Genomic DNA, 18,404 nt, shown 5'->3' on the forward strand with positions numbered 1-18,404 from the left:
AAATGAAAACATGTCCACACAACACATGACAGAGGCAGGTACATAGCAGCATTATTCATAACAGCCAAAACGTGGCAACAACCCAAATGTCTACCAACTTATGAATGGATAACCAGTGTGTCTAGCCACACCACGAAATAGCATTTCACCCCAAAAGGGAACTAAGTACTGATACATGCAACACCACGGATGAACCTTGAAAACATGACGCTCAGTGAAAGAAACCAGACACAAAAGACCACATGCCGTATGATTCTATCTACATGGAAATGTCCAGAATCGGCAAATTCAGAGAGACAGAAAGGTGAGTGAGTGGTTGCCAGCTAGGGACTGGGGTAACTGCTAAGAGGTACGGGGTTTCTTCTGGGCGTATGAAAACGTTCTGGAATTTTACACAAGTGATGTGTAGGCTCAGGCCTGCACCGTGCAGGACTCTGCAAGGCAGGATGTCCACCACACCCTCAAAAGGCCCCAAGTGGCCTCGCCATCACCGTGACAGCCGGGCACCCTCCAGCCCACCCACCACCCATTTCCAAGCTGTCCCTGGAGGTAGCACTGGCCATGCTCAGGAGCCAGTGCTGGGGATGGCGAAGCCCTGCTCTGGGCTGAGCAGACCTCAGACCCTCCTCTCCGTCGCCCTCGCAACCCAAACGACTTTGTTCCACATCATCAGGGTTTTTGCTGAGCCAAGTCCAAAGTCCAGAAGCCCCAGGGTCTCAGAGGCTTTCTCACAACTCTAGGAAAGGGAAGAAGCCCCCGTGGCAGGCACAGGAACAACTCACCACCTCCTCTCGGACAACGTGCCGTGATGAGGGCAACGCCGGGTTTCCAGAAACTCGCTCTCCGAAGGAACGTGGGACCGATTCACTAGTGAGTCCACCAACTCCACCATCAGAGGGACAGAAAGGCACGTGATTAAGAGGAGAAACAGCAGGCATCCGTGGGAGGAGCGAATGAGATGAAGTTCCTGGCACAACGAGAGGTCAAGGACATTAAGTTGAAACACACACACAATTCAGGTTTTTTAGAAGGCTCTTCAAAATATAAATTTATCCAAAACCCAGCAGTGAACTGACTTCACAGCGTGCACTCCTAATTCAGTATTATGCAGGATTTTCTTCCCTTAAAAACATTGCTTCCAATTTCCAGCTTCCCTGGTAATTTGACTGCAGACAAACAGGTGGCTCACTGTCATCTCCTTGTTCTCAAGGAGGGAACAGTCTGTGAGAGACAGAAATTCCAGGTGGCTTACCTGCTGCCCACCTGAGGCCCAACGCATACCAATTTTCCTTCCGTGGCTTAGTTACATGGTCCTCAAGCTCTGAAAACAAGCAAGTGTGCTTTGCTGGGGGTGGGAGAACAAGGGTGGTGAGAAATGAACCATAAATCTTTCACCCTTGCTCTCAGGGATACTCTTTCTGGGGTACATTAGAATGTCATACAGCTTTGCCACTGACTGAAGCACACAAAACAGATGACTTAGAATAAACTGGACAATACAATTCAAACTTTTATTTGGCAACAAGTTCAAAGTCATGTAACATAAAATCAACATTTAGAATAAATAGCAAATTCACATTCAGAATAAACAGTAAGTCTATCTAATTTGCATTCATTGTGCCTGAAATTAATTAAACAGGCACACTCTGTCATTCTACTAAAAAAAACAGTTTCCTAAGTCAGAGTTCAAGCCTGCAGTATAGAAAAGTACAGAGCACTGCTGTGGGTTGGTTCCTTGGAGAGCAGACACTGAGATGGGGACTGTCCTTGGGATCAACACCCGGGAAGGGGAGAGGGGATGGGAAGGGAGCTGGGCTGCAGTGCAGACAGAGAGGCCTCAGCTGTGTGCCCTCCCAACAGCTCTGGAGCTGAAAGGCCTTCAGAGTTGCTCCAGGGAGGGAGCTTGACCACATCCTCATCCGAGGCAGGACTTTTCAGCAGGGGAAGCTCCCAAGGAGGACTGACAGCTGCAGACGGTAAGCCAGCAGCACACCCAGCAGCTGCGGGGATTAAGCCCTTCGGTCCTGAAGGTCTTCTGGGCACCCAAGCCCATCACACGCTACCAGCACAATCACAGATGAGGGCAATGAGAGGTATATTCAATGAATGCCGAGTCTGGCAGCTCAACTACACAACGACAATCGTGCCGTGTGCTGGAAACACAGTATTTTACCACTGGCCATAAAAGTAAATATGCCCAGAGAGTAGCTCGTAGGGGAACATGACGCACTTACCTACAGAACTTCTTTCTACTGGCTGCACCCAACTGTGGGCTGCTTCATCTGCGTGCTTTCAGCAAGGTCATCTCGCCATTGCCACCAACACGATCCATCAGAGCAGGGCTCGGCAGACCACGGCCCAAAGGCCAAATCCAGCCTGCAGCCTGTTTTCATAAGCCACGCTGTACTGGACCACAGGCAGGCCCAGTCCTAGAGAGGGGCCGCAGAAAATGGCCCGCAAAGCTGAAAGTATTTACTGCCTGGCCCTTTACAGGAAAAGTTTGCTGAACCTTGCATTAGGGAAACTTCACTTCCTTTCTTTTCTTCAATCCACTAGGGTATTAAAGGTTAGCTGAACTTGGAGCCAAGCTCCCATAGGCTAACGCAGAAAACTGGTACGAAAGGAAATCAATACTAAGAGGGCAGATCATGGGTTGGCTCCCTAGTAGTTGAAGAGAGCAATCAAGGAGCCCTGCCTCTGGCCAAATTTAGTCTGAGAGCACATTCGAGACAAGGGCCCCCAAGTGCGTGCAGCAGATGAACATTCGGCCAAGTGGAATCCAGTTCCAGTATTTAGCACACACTCTACCCCTTTAGAGGCCTTTGGGGACAAAAAGAGAGGGAAGGCTATTGAGGTCACCCAAAGCTAAATTAGCGAGGAAGAAAGATTACTTTTCATTTCTCCTTTGCACTAAGAGGACCAATGCCTTCAAAGCGACTAGGAATTCAGTCTGAGATGTGCCTGCATCAGTAACATGTGGTTTACGTTGGATGGCATTAACGGAGCTGAAGAGAATTTTTAAAAGGGGGAAAAAAAAGAGGCCATGTTAGGAGGAAAGTGGGAGCTCTAAGACAAACTCCTAAAATATATTAAAAGCCAGGTTTCATCTATTAAAAACAACTCTGGAAAAACGAGTTGTGCAGGTTCCTTCCAGGGCAACCAGGTACATGAGCCTTGGGGGGCAAGGACTGCCCCTGGGCTGTGAATTTTTGCTCACATCATTCAGAGAAAATCAGTCTAACTGATGCTAAAAATGGAAAATATTTTTTTAATGTGCAAACTAATTTTATTCCGTTCACTTTCCAAACTGATGTTTTAAGTGGTAGAAAACAGACTCCCTTCCCTTGTACCCACATGCCTTCGTAAGCGTGTGCACCAGAGGACAAACCGGGAAGAACAGAATGCAGTGCATCGTGCTGAAAACCAGCTGAGTCACAACAGTGACAAGTTAAGACTGAGCACAGACAAGAATGCCTCTGTCCCGGCCCCAGCGCGGGTTCACATCTGCTGGGCACATGCTCGGTTGGGCCCTGCGCAGAGAGATCTCAATACCGCCACATACCGTGGCCCACAGACCGAAACCTTAATTGGTAATAAGTCGTAAAATTCATTATTCACACCCAGAAAATCTATTTCTTCCCCCCAGGCTTGGGTCACCTAACCTAGATGTACATGAAAGCAGGTTGTAAAAATAGTTGTACTTCATTCTTGAGTAAACAAGACACCCTATCACTGGCACCTAGGAGATATCTAATGAATACCTGATAAAAACTAAGAAAATGTTTTAAAATAATACCTACTTCCTCACTCAGCTTCTCCAAAGCAGAAACTAGCAGCCCAAAGCACCAGTGTATCCTCTGAGGACCCCAACACTGAACATTTCTGGGCACCACCTGCACCCCCGAAACGCCAGTCTTCCAATGCACTCGGATGCGTAAAACCCCTGAGCGCTAACAAACAGCAAACGAAATGCCTCCTGCTGTCTGAAAAAGGAACGGACTGCTGTGTTTCAAATAAAATTTAGAAGGAAAAAGGGGGCTAATTGGGCCTACTGGGTCTAGAGAATCACCTTCACTATTTTAGTTAAATACAAGAAAATATCACAAGCACACTCCCATTATAACAAGCAGCATTACAATGCGTGCTATGGGACTCACCTAATTTCCACAATGCGGCAGGTATCCTGTGGAAGGCCAAGCGAGCATTTCATCAACAACTGACTCCGTACACGAATCCATTAAAAACGCTGAATACGCGGCCCTCTCTCCACAAGCCCCCTTCCTCCTGTACCTGCATCCTTTAGGTTTAAGGATGCGTGTCCCTTGCCTTGTCCTCAGAAGGAAATGGGAACACTCAGCCAGCTAGGTCATTTCCAACTCTGTTTCTCTTAGCTTCAGTGTCCTTTATCCTCTCCCACCTTTAACACAGACACCTAAAGAAAACCACCCAAACTCCCCAAATAGACATACAAACATGGCAGGAAAGCAATCTAAGAGGAGGAGAGGGTGGAAGATGGCTAAGAGGAGAGGGCCACCTCCCTCCCCTCCTGCTAGATTCAAGCCCCTCTCCTCAGCTGACAAGTCAGGAGAGACAGGCATCTGCTCGTTTCCCTCCAACAAGGACGGCTTCTGGTAATACACTTGTTAATAAGACTGCAACACAGCCAGCAGGGGTCACAGCGTGGCTCTTCGTTACAAGGACATTTTTTTTGTTTCATTTTCCATCCTCCAACGATCACATTCAAGCAATATACAGGTAGCAGTTGCAGCTAAAATAAATTCCTGGGAGACCCAACACAAATGCACTGGCATTTGTCTTCTGACCTGTTTATTTCTCACAGCCTCATTCTACAAAGTCTGTTCTGCTGGCTGGAAATTTAACCAGAAGCTCTTCTCTCTTTGCCCACCTCTTCTGGGGAAAAGAGTGAACCTGCCCATCACTTGGGGCACAACGGTCCTTCCCCAGCAGGGGGCAGGACACGGGACACGGATACTGAGGACAATCAAGGCCAAGGACTTGCAACTCCCCTTGTTCTTTCTCACGAAAGACTTCCAGAGAGGCTGAGTCTGCTTTCAAGTGAGGCACCAGAGTGCCAAAGCCCTAGTACCAGAAGATATCTGGGAACCGGCTGCCGTCTGGGGACCATCTCTGCCACTGACACAGTGGTATGCTATCGCAACGCTCGCTCAAACATCAGCTTTCTGTGAGAAGTTCACCGGTGCACACCACTGGTCCCCTGCACTGCCTGTGAATGTTCACTTTTTCCGTGCGTTTTGCATGGAAGAGTCAAGAAGAGTTTCAAAACGTCACCTGCTGGAATCCAGAGATGGTATCAAGAAGGCTCCCCGTCCCAGAAAATCTGACGCCGGTCGCGGTACCTTAGTAAACAAGAAGGGCGATCACAGGGTGTTGACAGGAAGCCAGCCGCTGTCCCCACATGTACAGGAAGGCAGTCCCCCTGGGCTGCAAGCTCCTGTCTTCACGAGCTGGGGGGTATCCTCCGTAATGTACAAAATAGGTATCACAAGGCATGTCCGTAAGCACAGTCACGTCCATGCAAAGTCTGCCCGGTGCGGGGCCGCCGCCGGTCCTGGCTTTTCGCGCCCAGGGTGCCTGGGCCGCTGGCTACTTGGCCTGGGCCTCTTGCAGGAGCGGCGGCCTGGTGGCCGGGGACCTGTCAGACCAGGCAGGAAGCTCGTGCTGCAGCGGGGTTCTCCGGGGGTAGAACGTGTGGCTGACATCATAGCTCAGGAGGCAGCTCAGGGACGCCATGTAGATGTCGGCAAACCGCGACAGGCGCCGCAGGAAGTACGTGGGGTTCTGGTCTGTGCGGAACAAGCTTCCGAACTGGGTGTTGAAGGAACCTTTGGTCATTTCTCTGAAGAGGCAAGAGACAGTGATTCCCAAAAGGTCTGCTTTTAGCTACCGAAATCAAATAAAATCAAAATCACCGTTTCCCAAAGAACAGACACATGTATACGTATAACTGAATCACTCTGCTGTACACCTGAAACCAACACAACATTGTTAATCAACTCTACCCCAATGTAAAATAAAAAGTTTAAAATAAATAAATAAATAAGCTACAAGGATATATTGCACAGCACAGGAAATATAGCTAATATTTTATAATAACTATAAATGGAGTACAATCTATAAAAAATGTGAATCCCTATGTTGTATACCTGAAACTGATGTAATATTGTACATCAACCATACGTCAATAAAAAGATTTTTTTTTTAAAATCACTCTTTCACACGTACAGGACTCAAATTAGCCTAGAGCAGCTCCGATTTCTAATTGAGAAAACAGTCTGTCCATTCACCCATCAACTGGCTCTGATCACATTTCCCACTTAGGCCAGCCAGAGAGAACACTGCCGAAGGCTCCAGCGGCAACGCGTGCGCCTCTAAACCTGCACACCCCATTTCCCAAACAAAAACAGAGGGTGCGGGAGCTGCTTCTGAAGGTCCACAGAGACGCACAATGTTCTCAGAGTCTCCAAACTTCCTTTGTCTACAGAATGGGACAAAGGCCCCCTTTTCATCAGGTTATATTGAGAACTAAGTGAGGAAAGAGAAATAAAAGCATATCATAAACTCAAAAGTACTTTATGTCTGAGAGATTAAGGATTATTTTATAGTGATGTAAACACATCTCTACCATCCATTACAGAGCTTCAAGCACCTCCTCAAAGCCTGGATTACAGGCATCTTGCAAGACTGTTCACCCTACCCCGGGCTCTAAGCCCCTGCAGGTGTGCAGACACGTGTCTGAGTGTAAAACAACACCCCGTCACACATACATGGGATATGCACACCATCCAATCCAATGGCCAGGACCCCAACACACAGACTGTTCCAGCAAACTGGATCAATGCCATTTGACTGTTAAAAAATCAGTTATAAACACAGCAAAACCCATAATCCTTTACACAACTGTGTGATAAAAGCCACTAGTTGGTAGAGGCCTTCTTTCATCATATGGTGACAGCAGATGCTACAACAATAAAAAGAAGAAAATTGGAAGACCTCAATTAGGTCTGCAGGTGGAGCAACATAAATGGTTTTCAAACATTTACTGAAAAATCTCATTGAGATGTGAGGTTGTTAGAGATGAGAATTCAAAACAAAATCTCTGCCGGGTGAAACGATTCTTTTCTCTAATAATTTGAGGTCCCTGGAGTGTAGGACTCAGGTCTGGCCTTCAGGGGCAAGGGGCCCAGAGTCAAATGACATTATATGCCCATCACCCTCTCACCCAACATTTTAGACCAATAATCACGTTGGAATAAGCCCCCAACAGCCAGCACGCTGAGAGGGAAGAGGAAGGATTCAATACAGCCGTGGCTTCTGCTGCCCAGAGGGATGGACTCTGCCCCTCTCCACGCACACCACAGCCGCCCCCCCCCCCCAGGCTGCCCACTGCTCAGAGACCAGAAGCCAGGAAGTGAGCACTACTAACAAACCTTAGGGACAGCTGTGCCCGGGAGGGGGGTGTGGAGGGAACCACAAGAGCAGAAATGGTCACATCAATAGTGTTTACATGCACAGCATCCATCCTCTTCTACAGGAAAGCACAACTGTCCACAGGGTCTCTTAAGAATAATCGTTCCCTTAAAACCAACCTAAATGTCCATTGACAGATGAATGGATGAAGAAGATGTGGTACATATATACAGTGGAGTATTACTCAGCCATAAAAAAGAATGAAATAATGCCATCAGCGGCAACATGGATGCAACTAGAGATTATCATACTAAGTGAAGTAGGTCAGACAGAGAAAGACAAATATTATATGGTATCACTTATATGTGGAATCTAAAAAGATAATACAAATGAACTTATTTACAAAACAGAAACAGACTCACAGACAGAGAAAACAAGCAAAAAGGAGCGGGGAGGGGATAAATTAGGAGTGTGGGGTCAATGGATACACACTACTATATATAAAACATAAACAACAAGGATGGAGAGCACATGTAGAGCACATGGAACTATATTCAGTATCTTGTAATAACCTATAATGGAGAAGAGTCTGAAGCTGTACACCTGAAGCTAACACAATACTGTAAATCAACAAGTTTAATAAAAAAAAAAATCAAGAATAACCGTTCCCTTAAGACACACACCCACCAAACTTTCTGACAGCGGATGGGTTTTCTTCACCAATAGACATCATGATACTGAGTGACTGCACATTCCTAAAACAGCAGTGTTACAAACAAGCACCAGGCCTGTAGAAGCCCCAAGAATTAACTGTGGCTCGGTGGCTACTGTCCCACTAGCCACGCTGGGCCACCGGCATTGCCAACAACTGGACCAGTGGCTGCCCAAACAGGGAAGTTAAGTGGGCTGGAAGGAGGGATGGATGGGAGGAGGGATGGACAGACAACAAACTCGAGGGCAGGCAGCAGGTGTGAGGGAGCTCACTGCTGCCTCGAGGAAATGTCACTCATCACTAATGGCAGCTGGCTCGTTCTCGATGCTGGGGGGTCACAGTCACCCCTGGCAGCTGAGAAAGACTGTTTCGAAGCCCGCTTCAGGCAGGCCTTGCGCCAGGCATGTGGGCTGAGTGAGCGTGGCCAGGGTGGGGGATTTACTCTATTCAAAACAGGCTGCTCTTACCTCATCTCCTTCCTCTCCTTTTTCCACTCCTGCAAAACCAGCTGTGACTCCGCATCTCTGTGAACCTGCAGGACACAAGCCAATTATTGAGAAGGTTCTGGGTATGAATAAACCTATTAGGTCATGAGAATTTTCTAATGAGCAGCTCTTCTGGGAGGAATTTTATTCAGGTCTAAGAGGCAGGCACCTGCAGGACATAATACATTTTCAGACTTCCCAGCTGCCATCTGCCCTTCTCCACCAAGTGCACGTGGCATATTATGATGCCATTAAGCAAGGCTCCCATTAAACTAGAGATATTAAAGTATTATTAAAGGCTCTGTATAAGCACAATGCATATGCATCCACATAAAATATACGTGTATTATACGTGCGTAATGTATCCATTACACATGGATTATCCACTACACACATAAACATATACTTAATACAGGCTACCTAATACACATTTATATATATCATAAATATACGTATTATACACACACAAACGGCAGTTAAGTGGAAATAGCAGGTGTAACAGTACATCCACAAGTTACAAGCATGTAAAAAACATGTGCATATATTTGGAAATTAACAGGGAAATTTTTCTTTAATCTGTGCAAGGGTAGTTGAATTATAATTGGCTTTAATCTTTTTCCTTAATATTATCTTTTAAAGTGTTTAAGGAAAAAATAAAATTGTTTTTATAAAAGGCAAGAAGGCAGAGCACCTCACCCAGACAGAGAAGCAGAGAATTTTCTGGGTGGGCTGAAATGCGAGCAAAAGGCAGAAAGAAAATGACAACCATACACACCCTAGCACACGGATTCTCACAAGTCTCTCTCCAAGGCTCCTGAGGCTGAACGGGAACTCTCGAGCGCAGCCAGAGGTACACGGGACCACAGGGGCCAGATGGGGCTCCCTGGAGACCACGGTCACAGGGGCAGCCTCAGGACCCGGAGGAAAACACCGAACACGCAAACCATCTGCTTCTGACGTGGCAGCCAAGGCCCTTCTGTTTATCACGTATGCCCGGGTCAACAGCTTGACTAAGTCACCTGCTACAGGCCTCTGCCACTCAGACAAAGCCCTGAGCTTGTCATCTGGACTTCTGGCCCAGCACCGCTGCCTACACCAGCCGGAAGCAGCCACCACTGAATGACCACTGGCCGTGTGTGACTGGAGCACCGGAAGACTGGTCCAGCACATCTGGAGGTGTTGAGGTAGGTCCTCCGAGTGTGGTTTCAATCAGCGCTCACATTTTAGATCAACAAATTACTCACTATAGAACTCAGGCACTACAAAGCATGAGACTAGGTCAAGACTCTGTAGGGTGCCACAAGGAATTTATTTATATAGATAGATACACGCAGATATACACACATGCACACATTCTTATACACACCTGTACACAGATATACACGTACACACACGTGTCCATATACGTATTCAGCACCGACTATGTGGCAAGCACTGTGCTATCTACTGAAGATGTAAGCGAGGAAAAGAGGGAGCCCTGGCGGGGGGTACACAGATCAGGACAAAACAATGCGACAGCACACAGGATGGGCTACCAGCCTGTGGGCGGGAATTTTCCCTCCCACCTCTGCCCATACGCCCTTCTTGGCCCACGAACTGCACTTGTGTCCAGTATGAAGGAGAAGCTTCTCCCGTACTTGCAGGAGGGGAGAATTCTCTGACTAGTGACCAGAAGAAAGATGACCAGAGTGAATCTACTTGCTCCCTCCTTTTGGAAACCAGCTGCCACAGGCCATGTGAACGCTTCTCTCCACTCTCCCCTCAGGTGGGCGCCCCCGCAGACATGAAGAGTCTCCAAGTCCAAGGCACTTTCTCCAGCACAGCTTTTCCAGAATGGGGGGCAGCCAAGGATGACAGATCATCTCCAGCGAAGCCCAAGGTTGCCAGAGGGACATGCTAAGGAGGAACGCCCCAGAGATCTGAGCCAGGAGCATCCACAGAGGAGAGGGCATATGAGCTCCAGGGGTGTGCACCTTAACCCAGCCTCCCCTCGCACCCTCCCATCCAAGGCCTACCCGCACCCCCCTCCCACCTGCCCTTTCTCTAGCATTTATCGTCTCTCCCACGTGATCCACCTCCTTGGATGGATCCATCAGCACTGGATCCTTCCCATCAGCGCCTTCCCATCACGCCCAAGGCTCTCCCATTAAAAGAAAACAATTTCTCCTGAGCCACACCTTTCTCCAGCTCTGATCCCCCTACAAGGCCAAACTCTGTAAAACAGTAATCTCAGGTGTCTGAAATCTACTTGAAAAGACTTCAAAGACTGGGTATTCATTAGTTATAATTAACCCTTAAGTGATACCATGTACTCAAGGGTGGGTAGTTAGCATGGGAAAAGACTAAGCAGAAGCCCACACCAGAGGCTCATCCTACAGTCACCTCAGCCATCTTTAGCCTCACTCGTTAGTTAGCATACTCAGCCCTTCATGACTTCCATCTACAAAAATGTACTGTACAGGCCGGCCCAGCCCTGTGAGAGCAGGACATCGCAGTCTAGCCAGCAGCCTGACAGCCTGTGCCAGGGGAGGCCAAATCCAGCCCAGCACCCACTCTTCTATTGGCCTAATGAGCTTAAGAAAGGATTTCCCTCTTGAAACTGTTGAAAAAAAATCAAAAGAAAAATAATTTCATGATGCGTGAAAATGATATGAAATTCAAATTTCAGTGTCCACCAATACAGTTACAGGGATACAGCTACAACCGGTGGTTTACATACTGCCTAAGGCTGCTTTGGTGCTACAAGCACAGCTGAGTAGCTGCGACAGAGACCGTAGGACCCGCACAGCCTAACACGGTGACTGGCTGGCTCTTTGCAGAAGCCTGTCCACCCTGGGTTAGTCGTGGCTCCGACGTTGGTTACCTGGGAAGCCGCTACACTATACACCACACCATCCACCGGCACTACCGCCACGAGCCATACCACTTGCGAGTGCACTTCAAGGCTAGCGAACAAAAGTTATTCTTCATAGCTACTTTTTTAAAACCAAAATTTCAACACTGGCATTGAATTCATCAGACTGGGCTCCAAACAACACGGCTGGCTTCAAAAAAAAAAAAAAAAATCACAGCCAACCTCAGAGGACAAATTTCTCTCCTCAGAAAACAGTCCAGATAATCTGCTATGGGCATACTATCGGGAAAAGGGGAGCTACAGAAACATTTGACACGGGATCACTGGAATAATGTATAGTTTTCCAGGTGAACACAGAGGCAGAGGAGAGAGTAGATAGGGAACAGGGAGAAGTGATGCTCATTTGGATAGTGTTTTAATTATCAGCCACCCTCCTCTATGTCCTAGTGAATCCACCCTGACGGAAGTGTTCCAGACACCGAGGTGACACAGCACAGAGATGAGGGCTCTGGGGCCAGACAGCCTGGTCTAAGCCCAGCAAGTTAGTTTCTCCTCTCTGCCTCCGGTTCTTCATCTGTAAAATGGGGGTGATGTCAGTGCCCGCTTCCAAGAGCTGTTGTTGAATGAAATGCCCGTAAAGCCCTTGGAGTCTGGAGCATAGTAAGTCCTTGCTTCTATATCGCTTGATTCCGCTGTCACTAACTCTGAGATTCTGGAAAAGTTACTTATCTCTCAGCCTGTTTCCTCACCTGTAAAATGGGGCGGCAGCATAAATGTCAATTCCCTTTTCTTCCTTCCCTAACCCCACGCCTTATACAATTAATTCTATAAATCACAGAAATCTTCCCAGCACTTCCGTTCTCTAAAACACACACTCCTTATTCATCAAACTTTTTATACAGGTCAGAGACAGGAAAACAAGAAATAAATTTGTCTTCAAAGCTAAAATGCAGCGACACCATCTACCTGCAGGCTGCATCTGTGTAGCTGACCAGCTACCTGCATCACAGAGACCGCACCTAAGGCAAGGGGTCTGGCTACACCCAAGAGCTCTAAACCGCACAGCAAAGAAGCACTTCAGTGCAGCGCTTGAAAGCAGGGACTTGGGCACCACGCAGCCTAGGTTCAAGTTCTTGCTCTGTCATTTTATGACCTTTGACATATTACCCAACCTCTCAAACACTCAGTTTCCTTATTCTAAGGTGGAAAAGCGTACACTGGACAGCTGGGACGAGTTATTAGTAATGTTGCAGAGCAAGCATTCAGCACAATGCCCGGCATCTGAAGAGCAGCTATTATTACCGTATGACCTATGTGCAGACTTAAAGCTACGTTAACCCAGAACTGATGCCTTTTATTTTTGGACGGTCACCTCACAGACAAGCACAGGAAGGAAAACAGAACCAGTCCTCATGAGAGACGAGCCAAGGAGCAACGCAGCCAGAGCGGGCTGGAAGCGAGGCCTGGGCGACGTGTGAGGCCCCACGCCCTGCAAGGGTGCACCCTGGAGTGAGGACCTGCCACCCCCCGCAGCCCTGCCCGGGTCTGCTGCCAGCTGGGCCAGGCAAGGCGGCTCCCGGCCCATTTACAAAGCAGGCCGGTAGGCCGTGGGCACCAGGCCATGGCCGGAGCCCGCAGCCAAGAGAGCAAGCATCCGTGCCCCTTAACCTACAGGAGTCGGCACTCACTCACCCCGAGAAGCTGCGGGCCAGGCCAGCTGAACCAGGGGGGAAAGCAAGGTGCGTCGTGAGACTGGGGAGGGGTCGCAGCTGCAACACAGGGCAGCTTCCACGGGCCAGGAAATCACTGCTGAAACAGCTTTCCTCACTAACTGCCCCAAACTGGCTATGTAACTTTCAGAAAGAAAAACACACCACTGAACTCCAGTGAGCCAGCCAACTGTAGGTGTTATCTTCAAAATCAGAGGGAGGCTGCACACAGGGATCTCGACTCTTGCTTTGAGACTCTTCCCAGCAAGCCGTGGTGCCCAGCCTGAAGTGTTCGTTCCATTTTACAGATGGGGAAATGGAGGCCCCGAACGGAGAAGTCCCACAGCAGGCTAAAGACAGAAGCAGGACTGGACCCAAACACTGGCAGAGGTTCCTGAATCCCACTGGTCTCCCAATGGGGCTTTAGTGGGAAAGTAAGGACACCAGACTTCCCACACGGGCCCCACAAAACTTTTCTCCAAATGGCTTTGGGAGCCATCTTAAAAATTCTCTTTAGGGAAAATGGCAAGACTCTTTTAGGGGCAAAATCACCCCAGTGGTTATTCTGCAGGATAATTTATGCCTCATACTTCAGGACCACAATTCAATATAAAAATACCTGAAAATAACTTTGACCAGTGGACTAACCTCAGCCTTAAATAAAAAGTAGGAGAGAAAAAAAATCCCAAACCTGCATCTGCTCCAATAACCCAGTCAAGGTCTGTAGCCAGGTCATAGTTTGAATGTACTGCTCCGTGTTCATAATTCTGAGCTCAGATCTTAACTCTGGGATAATTGCACCCGTTCGCCAGCCATGCTTCAGGGTCAAGTCCTGAATGCAAAGATCACAAGAAGTCAACATTAATCTCAACAGAATTTAAACCATTTCATGACCTTTCCCCGACGCAACAGACATTCATTGAATTACGTTTTAATTTGGGAGAGCTTGCAGCTCTCCAGCAGCTTCCGGAACACAGTTCTGGCCAATGCAGCATGCCATGGACTTCTTTCTGCCTCACTGCCCTTGTCTGAGCTGTACTGAGAAAATCCCTCTGCTTTGCATTATTTCTAGGACCTCATACTTGAAGTCACTGTACCGCCAGGAGAAATTGTGTAATGTTAGTTATTAACCAAGCTAAATTCAATGAATTACACTTAATTAAAACAAATTTAGCCTCAGGCTTTGACCATTTCACCCCAAGAAAGTTTCTGTTCCGGAAATAATTGCGACGAATCACAGACCCCACAGAAACACAGGATCTGGAATCATTAACCATGGTCTATAAAACCACATTTAGGTCAGGGGCAGAAAGAGGGTCAACTGAAATGCTACTGAAGGTCTTCGTTCAATTCATCCACAGACCACTGGGGAACACCCACCGCATGCCAAGCCTCCTGGGTTATGGGGAATCTCAGACTTGGAATGATCACACAATACCAACATATATGATCACGTTTTCATTCCAAATATTGTAATCCCATGATATGACATTAATAAGCCAGAATATCTAAGTTATGTCCTGGAAAATCTAAGATACACAATCACCATAATGCATGGCTGTTAATTTTCTCATTTGACAGTTACTAAATATTACAGTTTGCCAGGCCCTGTTCTAGATACTGACAATAAAGTAATGAACAAAACTAACAATTCCCTGCTCTCATGGGAAACCGAGACAAAAAATAAGCAAGTAAATACACAGTGGCAGCTGGTGAGACATACAATGGACAAAAATCAAGCAGAATAAGAGGGAAAAGGCGTTACCATTTTATAGAGTGATTAGGAAGACAAGGCTAATACATCTGAAGGTAAGGAGAGTCAAAGTACGCAAATATGTGGGAGAAGAAAAATTCTGCCTGGAAAAAGAGCAAGTGCAAAGGCTCTGGGGCAGGAACAGGCTGGGAGCAAGGTGTGTTAAGAAACAGCAAGGCAGGTAGTCTAGAGCAGAGTAGGAGAGAGGGCAGAGGCAGGAGATGCCTTCATAGAGGGAGGCGGGGGAAGGAGAGATCAAGCAGGGCCTTGAGGGCAATTACAGGAAATCAGGCTTTTACTCTGAGGAAGAAAGGGGTGCTTTTAAGGAGAGAGCTTTTAAGGGTTTTAAGGAGAGAAGTGGTATGTGGCTTACTGTTTTGAAAATTCACTCTGCGATTCACCTAAAGCTAGAATCTCTGCTCTGTATGTCCTAAGGATGCCTACCTTCTTCAATGGTTGAATTTCTTTAAACCTTTCAATAGTTCTCTTTCTCCTATAATATATGAGACACTACATACATCACATTCTTTTAAATATTCCCAGTGGTGACAAACTTTTGAAGGTGGATCTTATTTCTGAAAATAGGTAAAAAAATCATTTGGAACATTCCTAAGACTAAAGTACATGATAATAAATTAATAATAATGAAACTAATTTTCTCCTATGCCTCAAATTGGCTCTCAAATATAATCCAAAAGGGGCATCTAAATGTATTTTGAAAAATGGCAGCAATATTAAAGGATCTACATTCTCAAGAGATTCCTTTGAAGGGTAATGTTCATTGCCCACATAACTTCTGACATGTTAATGAATTGGTCTGATCACGTTAAAACAGTGGTTTTCCAACTTTAGCATGAATCCAACTATATGTTGTCTACAAGACATTTATTTTTGATCTAAGGACACACATAGGTTGAAAGTGAAAAGATTAAAAAAGATATTCCAAGCAAATAGTAACCAAAAGGAAACACGAGTGGCTATCCTCATATCAGGCAAAATAGACTTTAGATCAAAAACTGTTACAAGACACAAAGAATGACATTATGTCATGATAAAAGGGTCAATTCACCAAAAATATATAACAATTCTAAGCACATATCAACCAAACATCAGAGGTCCAAAATATATGAAGGAAACATTAACAGAACTGAAGGGAACAAAAGACAGCTTTACGATAATAGCAGGAAACTCAATAGCTCACTTTCTACAATGGATAAAATAAGCAGACAGAAGATCAAACAGGAAACAGAGGACCTGAACAACACTAGAGATCGATTAGACCTAATAGACAAATACAGAACACTCCACCCAACAAAAGCAGAATACACATTTTTCTCAAGTGTACATGGAGAATTCTCCAGGAGCAACTGTATTTTAGACCACAAAACAAGCCTTAATTAATTTTAAAAGACTGAAATCATACAAAGTATCTTTTCTGATCACTAGGAATGAAACCAGACATCAACAGCAAAAGGAAAAAGTGAAAAATTCCGAAATACGTGGAAATTAAACAACACACTCTTCAACAACCAATGGGTCAAAGAAGTCACAAGGGAAATCAGAAAATACCTTGAAACAAATTAAAATGCAAACACAACAGACTCAAATTTATGGGATGCAACAAATGCAATACTAAAAAGGAAAATTAATAGCAATGCCATTTACATTAAAAAAAGATGTCAAAACAACTTAACTATATACCTTAAAGGAACTAGAAAAAGAACAAACTAAACTGAAAGCTAGCAGGACAAAGGAAATAATAAAGATGAGAGCAGAGATAAATAATAGAAAAACAGAGAAAAATCAACAAAACCAAGAACTGGTTCTTCAAAAAAAAAGCAAAAAAAACCAAAATTGCCAAACCTTTAATAAGATAAAAAGAAGACTCAAATTACTAAAATCAGAAATGTAAGTGGTGACATTAGCAGCAATTCTACGGGGGGTGGGGGAAGGACTATAAAAGAGTACTGCGAACTGAGTACTGTATGCCAACAACCTGGACAACCTAGATGAAACCGACAAACTCCTAGAAACACACAACCTACCAAGACTGAATTATGAAGAAACAGTAAATCTGAATAGACCTCTAACTAGGAAGGAGATTGAATCGAGAATCAAAAACCTTCCAACAGTGAAAAGCCCAGGACCAGATGGCTCCACTACCAAACATGTAAAGAAGAATTAACACCAATCCTTCTCAAACTCTTCCAGAAACTGAAGAAGAGGAAACACTGCCTAACTCATTCTATGGGCCAGCATTATCTTGATATCAAATTTGAGTGTGGGAAGCTGTGTAGAACACAGATGGCTGGGCCCCACCCCAAGAGTTTTTAACTCAGGAGGTCTGGGGTGAAGCTGAGAATCTGCACTTCCAACAAGTTCCCAGGTGATGCCGATGTCATGGGGACCACATTTGACAAACTACTGCATTCCTGACAAACTACTTCTCATAGTGCTAAGGCCTGTCTGTGTGTGTGTCACCTCATGGGGCCATGTACCTACATGCCTCCGGGGTAGCACACAGTTAGTTATATCCTCAAGGCCCACAGGCCACACGGCAAGAGGTACATGCTGTGATGCCAAGTCACCTGGCCGGACATTCTGGGAGTGCCAACATCCTGAAGGGAGCACTCTGTTTCTACTTTACTAAGCACTTTTGTATATATTAGCTTATCTCACTCTTCTTACAAATGAAGACATCCAGGCTTGAGGGATGTGCCCATGGTCACACAGCTAATAAAGAGCAGAGATGGGATGAAAACCTCAGTTTTCCAATTCTCCCACGATTCCTGCCACTAGACCTCAACCCACTGGACAGACATGATTATGCAGCACGTGTACTGGAGTCACCTGGGAAGGCTGTCACTACACACAGACACTGGAATCAACCCTCTACCTCCACCACCTCTAGAAAGTTTGACTCCATACACCTCAGTGGGGCTCAGGCACGTGTGCTCTGAAATGCTTCCCAGATGGTCCTACTGCTCAGCCATTAAAGGTCACCGTTTCGATAGTACAAGAGCGACACAGACGTGCACACATGTGAGGCCAATCCAGTGTGGGCCAAAATACTCAGAAATATCAAAATACTCAGAAATATCAGAGGAGTTTGACAGCCGGCCATGACCTACTCTAGTTACCTCCTGGACACCGAGCTTCATTCAGACTTTGCAAAATGTGCTCTGTGCAACCTCGCCTGGAATCACTTAACAAACATAAATTCATTCCACAAGGAACCAAGTGTGGTAACAGATGTGATTCACTCAATCCTGCGCTAATTGTACATTAAATCATAATTCAAGTCCTGAGACACTCTAGTCATTCCGAGGGGCACGAAAAGCCTCATTTTCACATAATAGCTATTTCCTGGAAATGCCAGTTTTGTACTCTTTCAAAATGACTGGCTGGCAAAAGAAACCCTGACTGGGCTTCCCTGGTGGCA

The 18,404-nt window shown here is 46.2% G+C and overlaps 1 protein-coding gene across 3 annotated transcripts in view; it reads right to left on the bottom strand.

The window, feature by feature from the left end:
* Positions 1-1,497: 1,497 nt before the first annotated feature.
* NT5DC3 (5'-nucleotidase domain containing 3) overlaps positions 1,498-18,404 on the bottom strand; it is a 55,525-nt gene continuing 38,618 nt past the window's right edge. For all 3 annotated transcript variants that reach the window (XM_049694724.1, XM_004269449.4, XM_049694725.1), the window contains 3 exons: positions 13,901-14,041; positions 8,629-8,693; positions 1,498-5,878 (listed from right to left, as the gene is read on the bottom strand). In XM_049694724.1, coding sequence (XP_049550681.1) covers positions 5,626-5,878; positions 8,629-8,693; positions 13,901-14,041 — 459 coding nt within the window. In that variant the 3' untranslated portion in view covers positions 1,498-5,625. The remainder of the gene's footprint in view (positions 5,879-8,628; positions 8,694-13,900; positions 14,042-18,404) is intronic.

This window comes from Orcinus orca, chromosome 11 (genome assembly GCF_937001465.1).
Source record: "Orcinus orca chromosome 11, mOrcOrc1.1, whole genome shotgun sequence".
NCBI lineage: Eukaryota > Metazoa > Chordata > Mammalia > Artiodactyla > Delphinidae > Orcinus > Orcinus orca.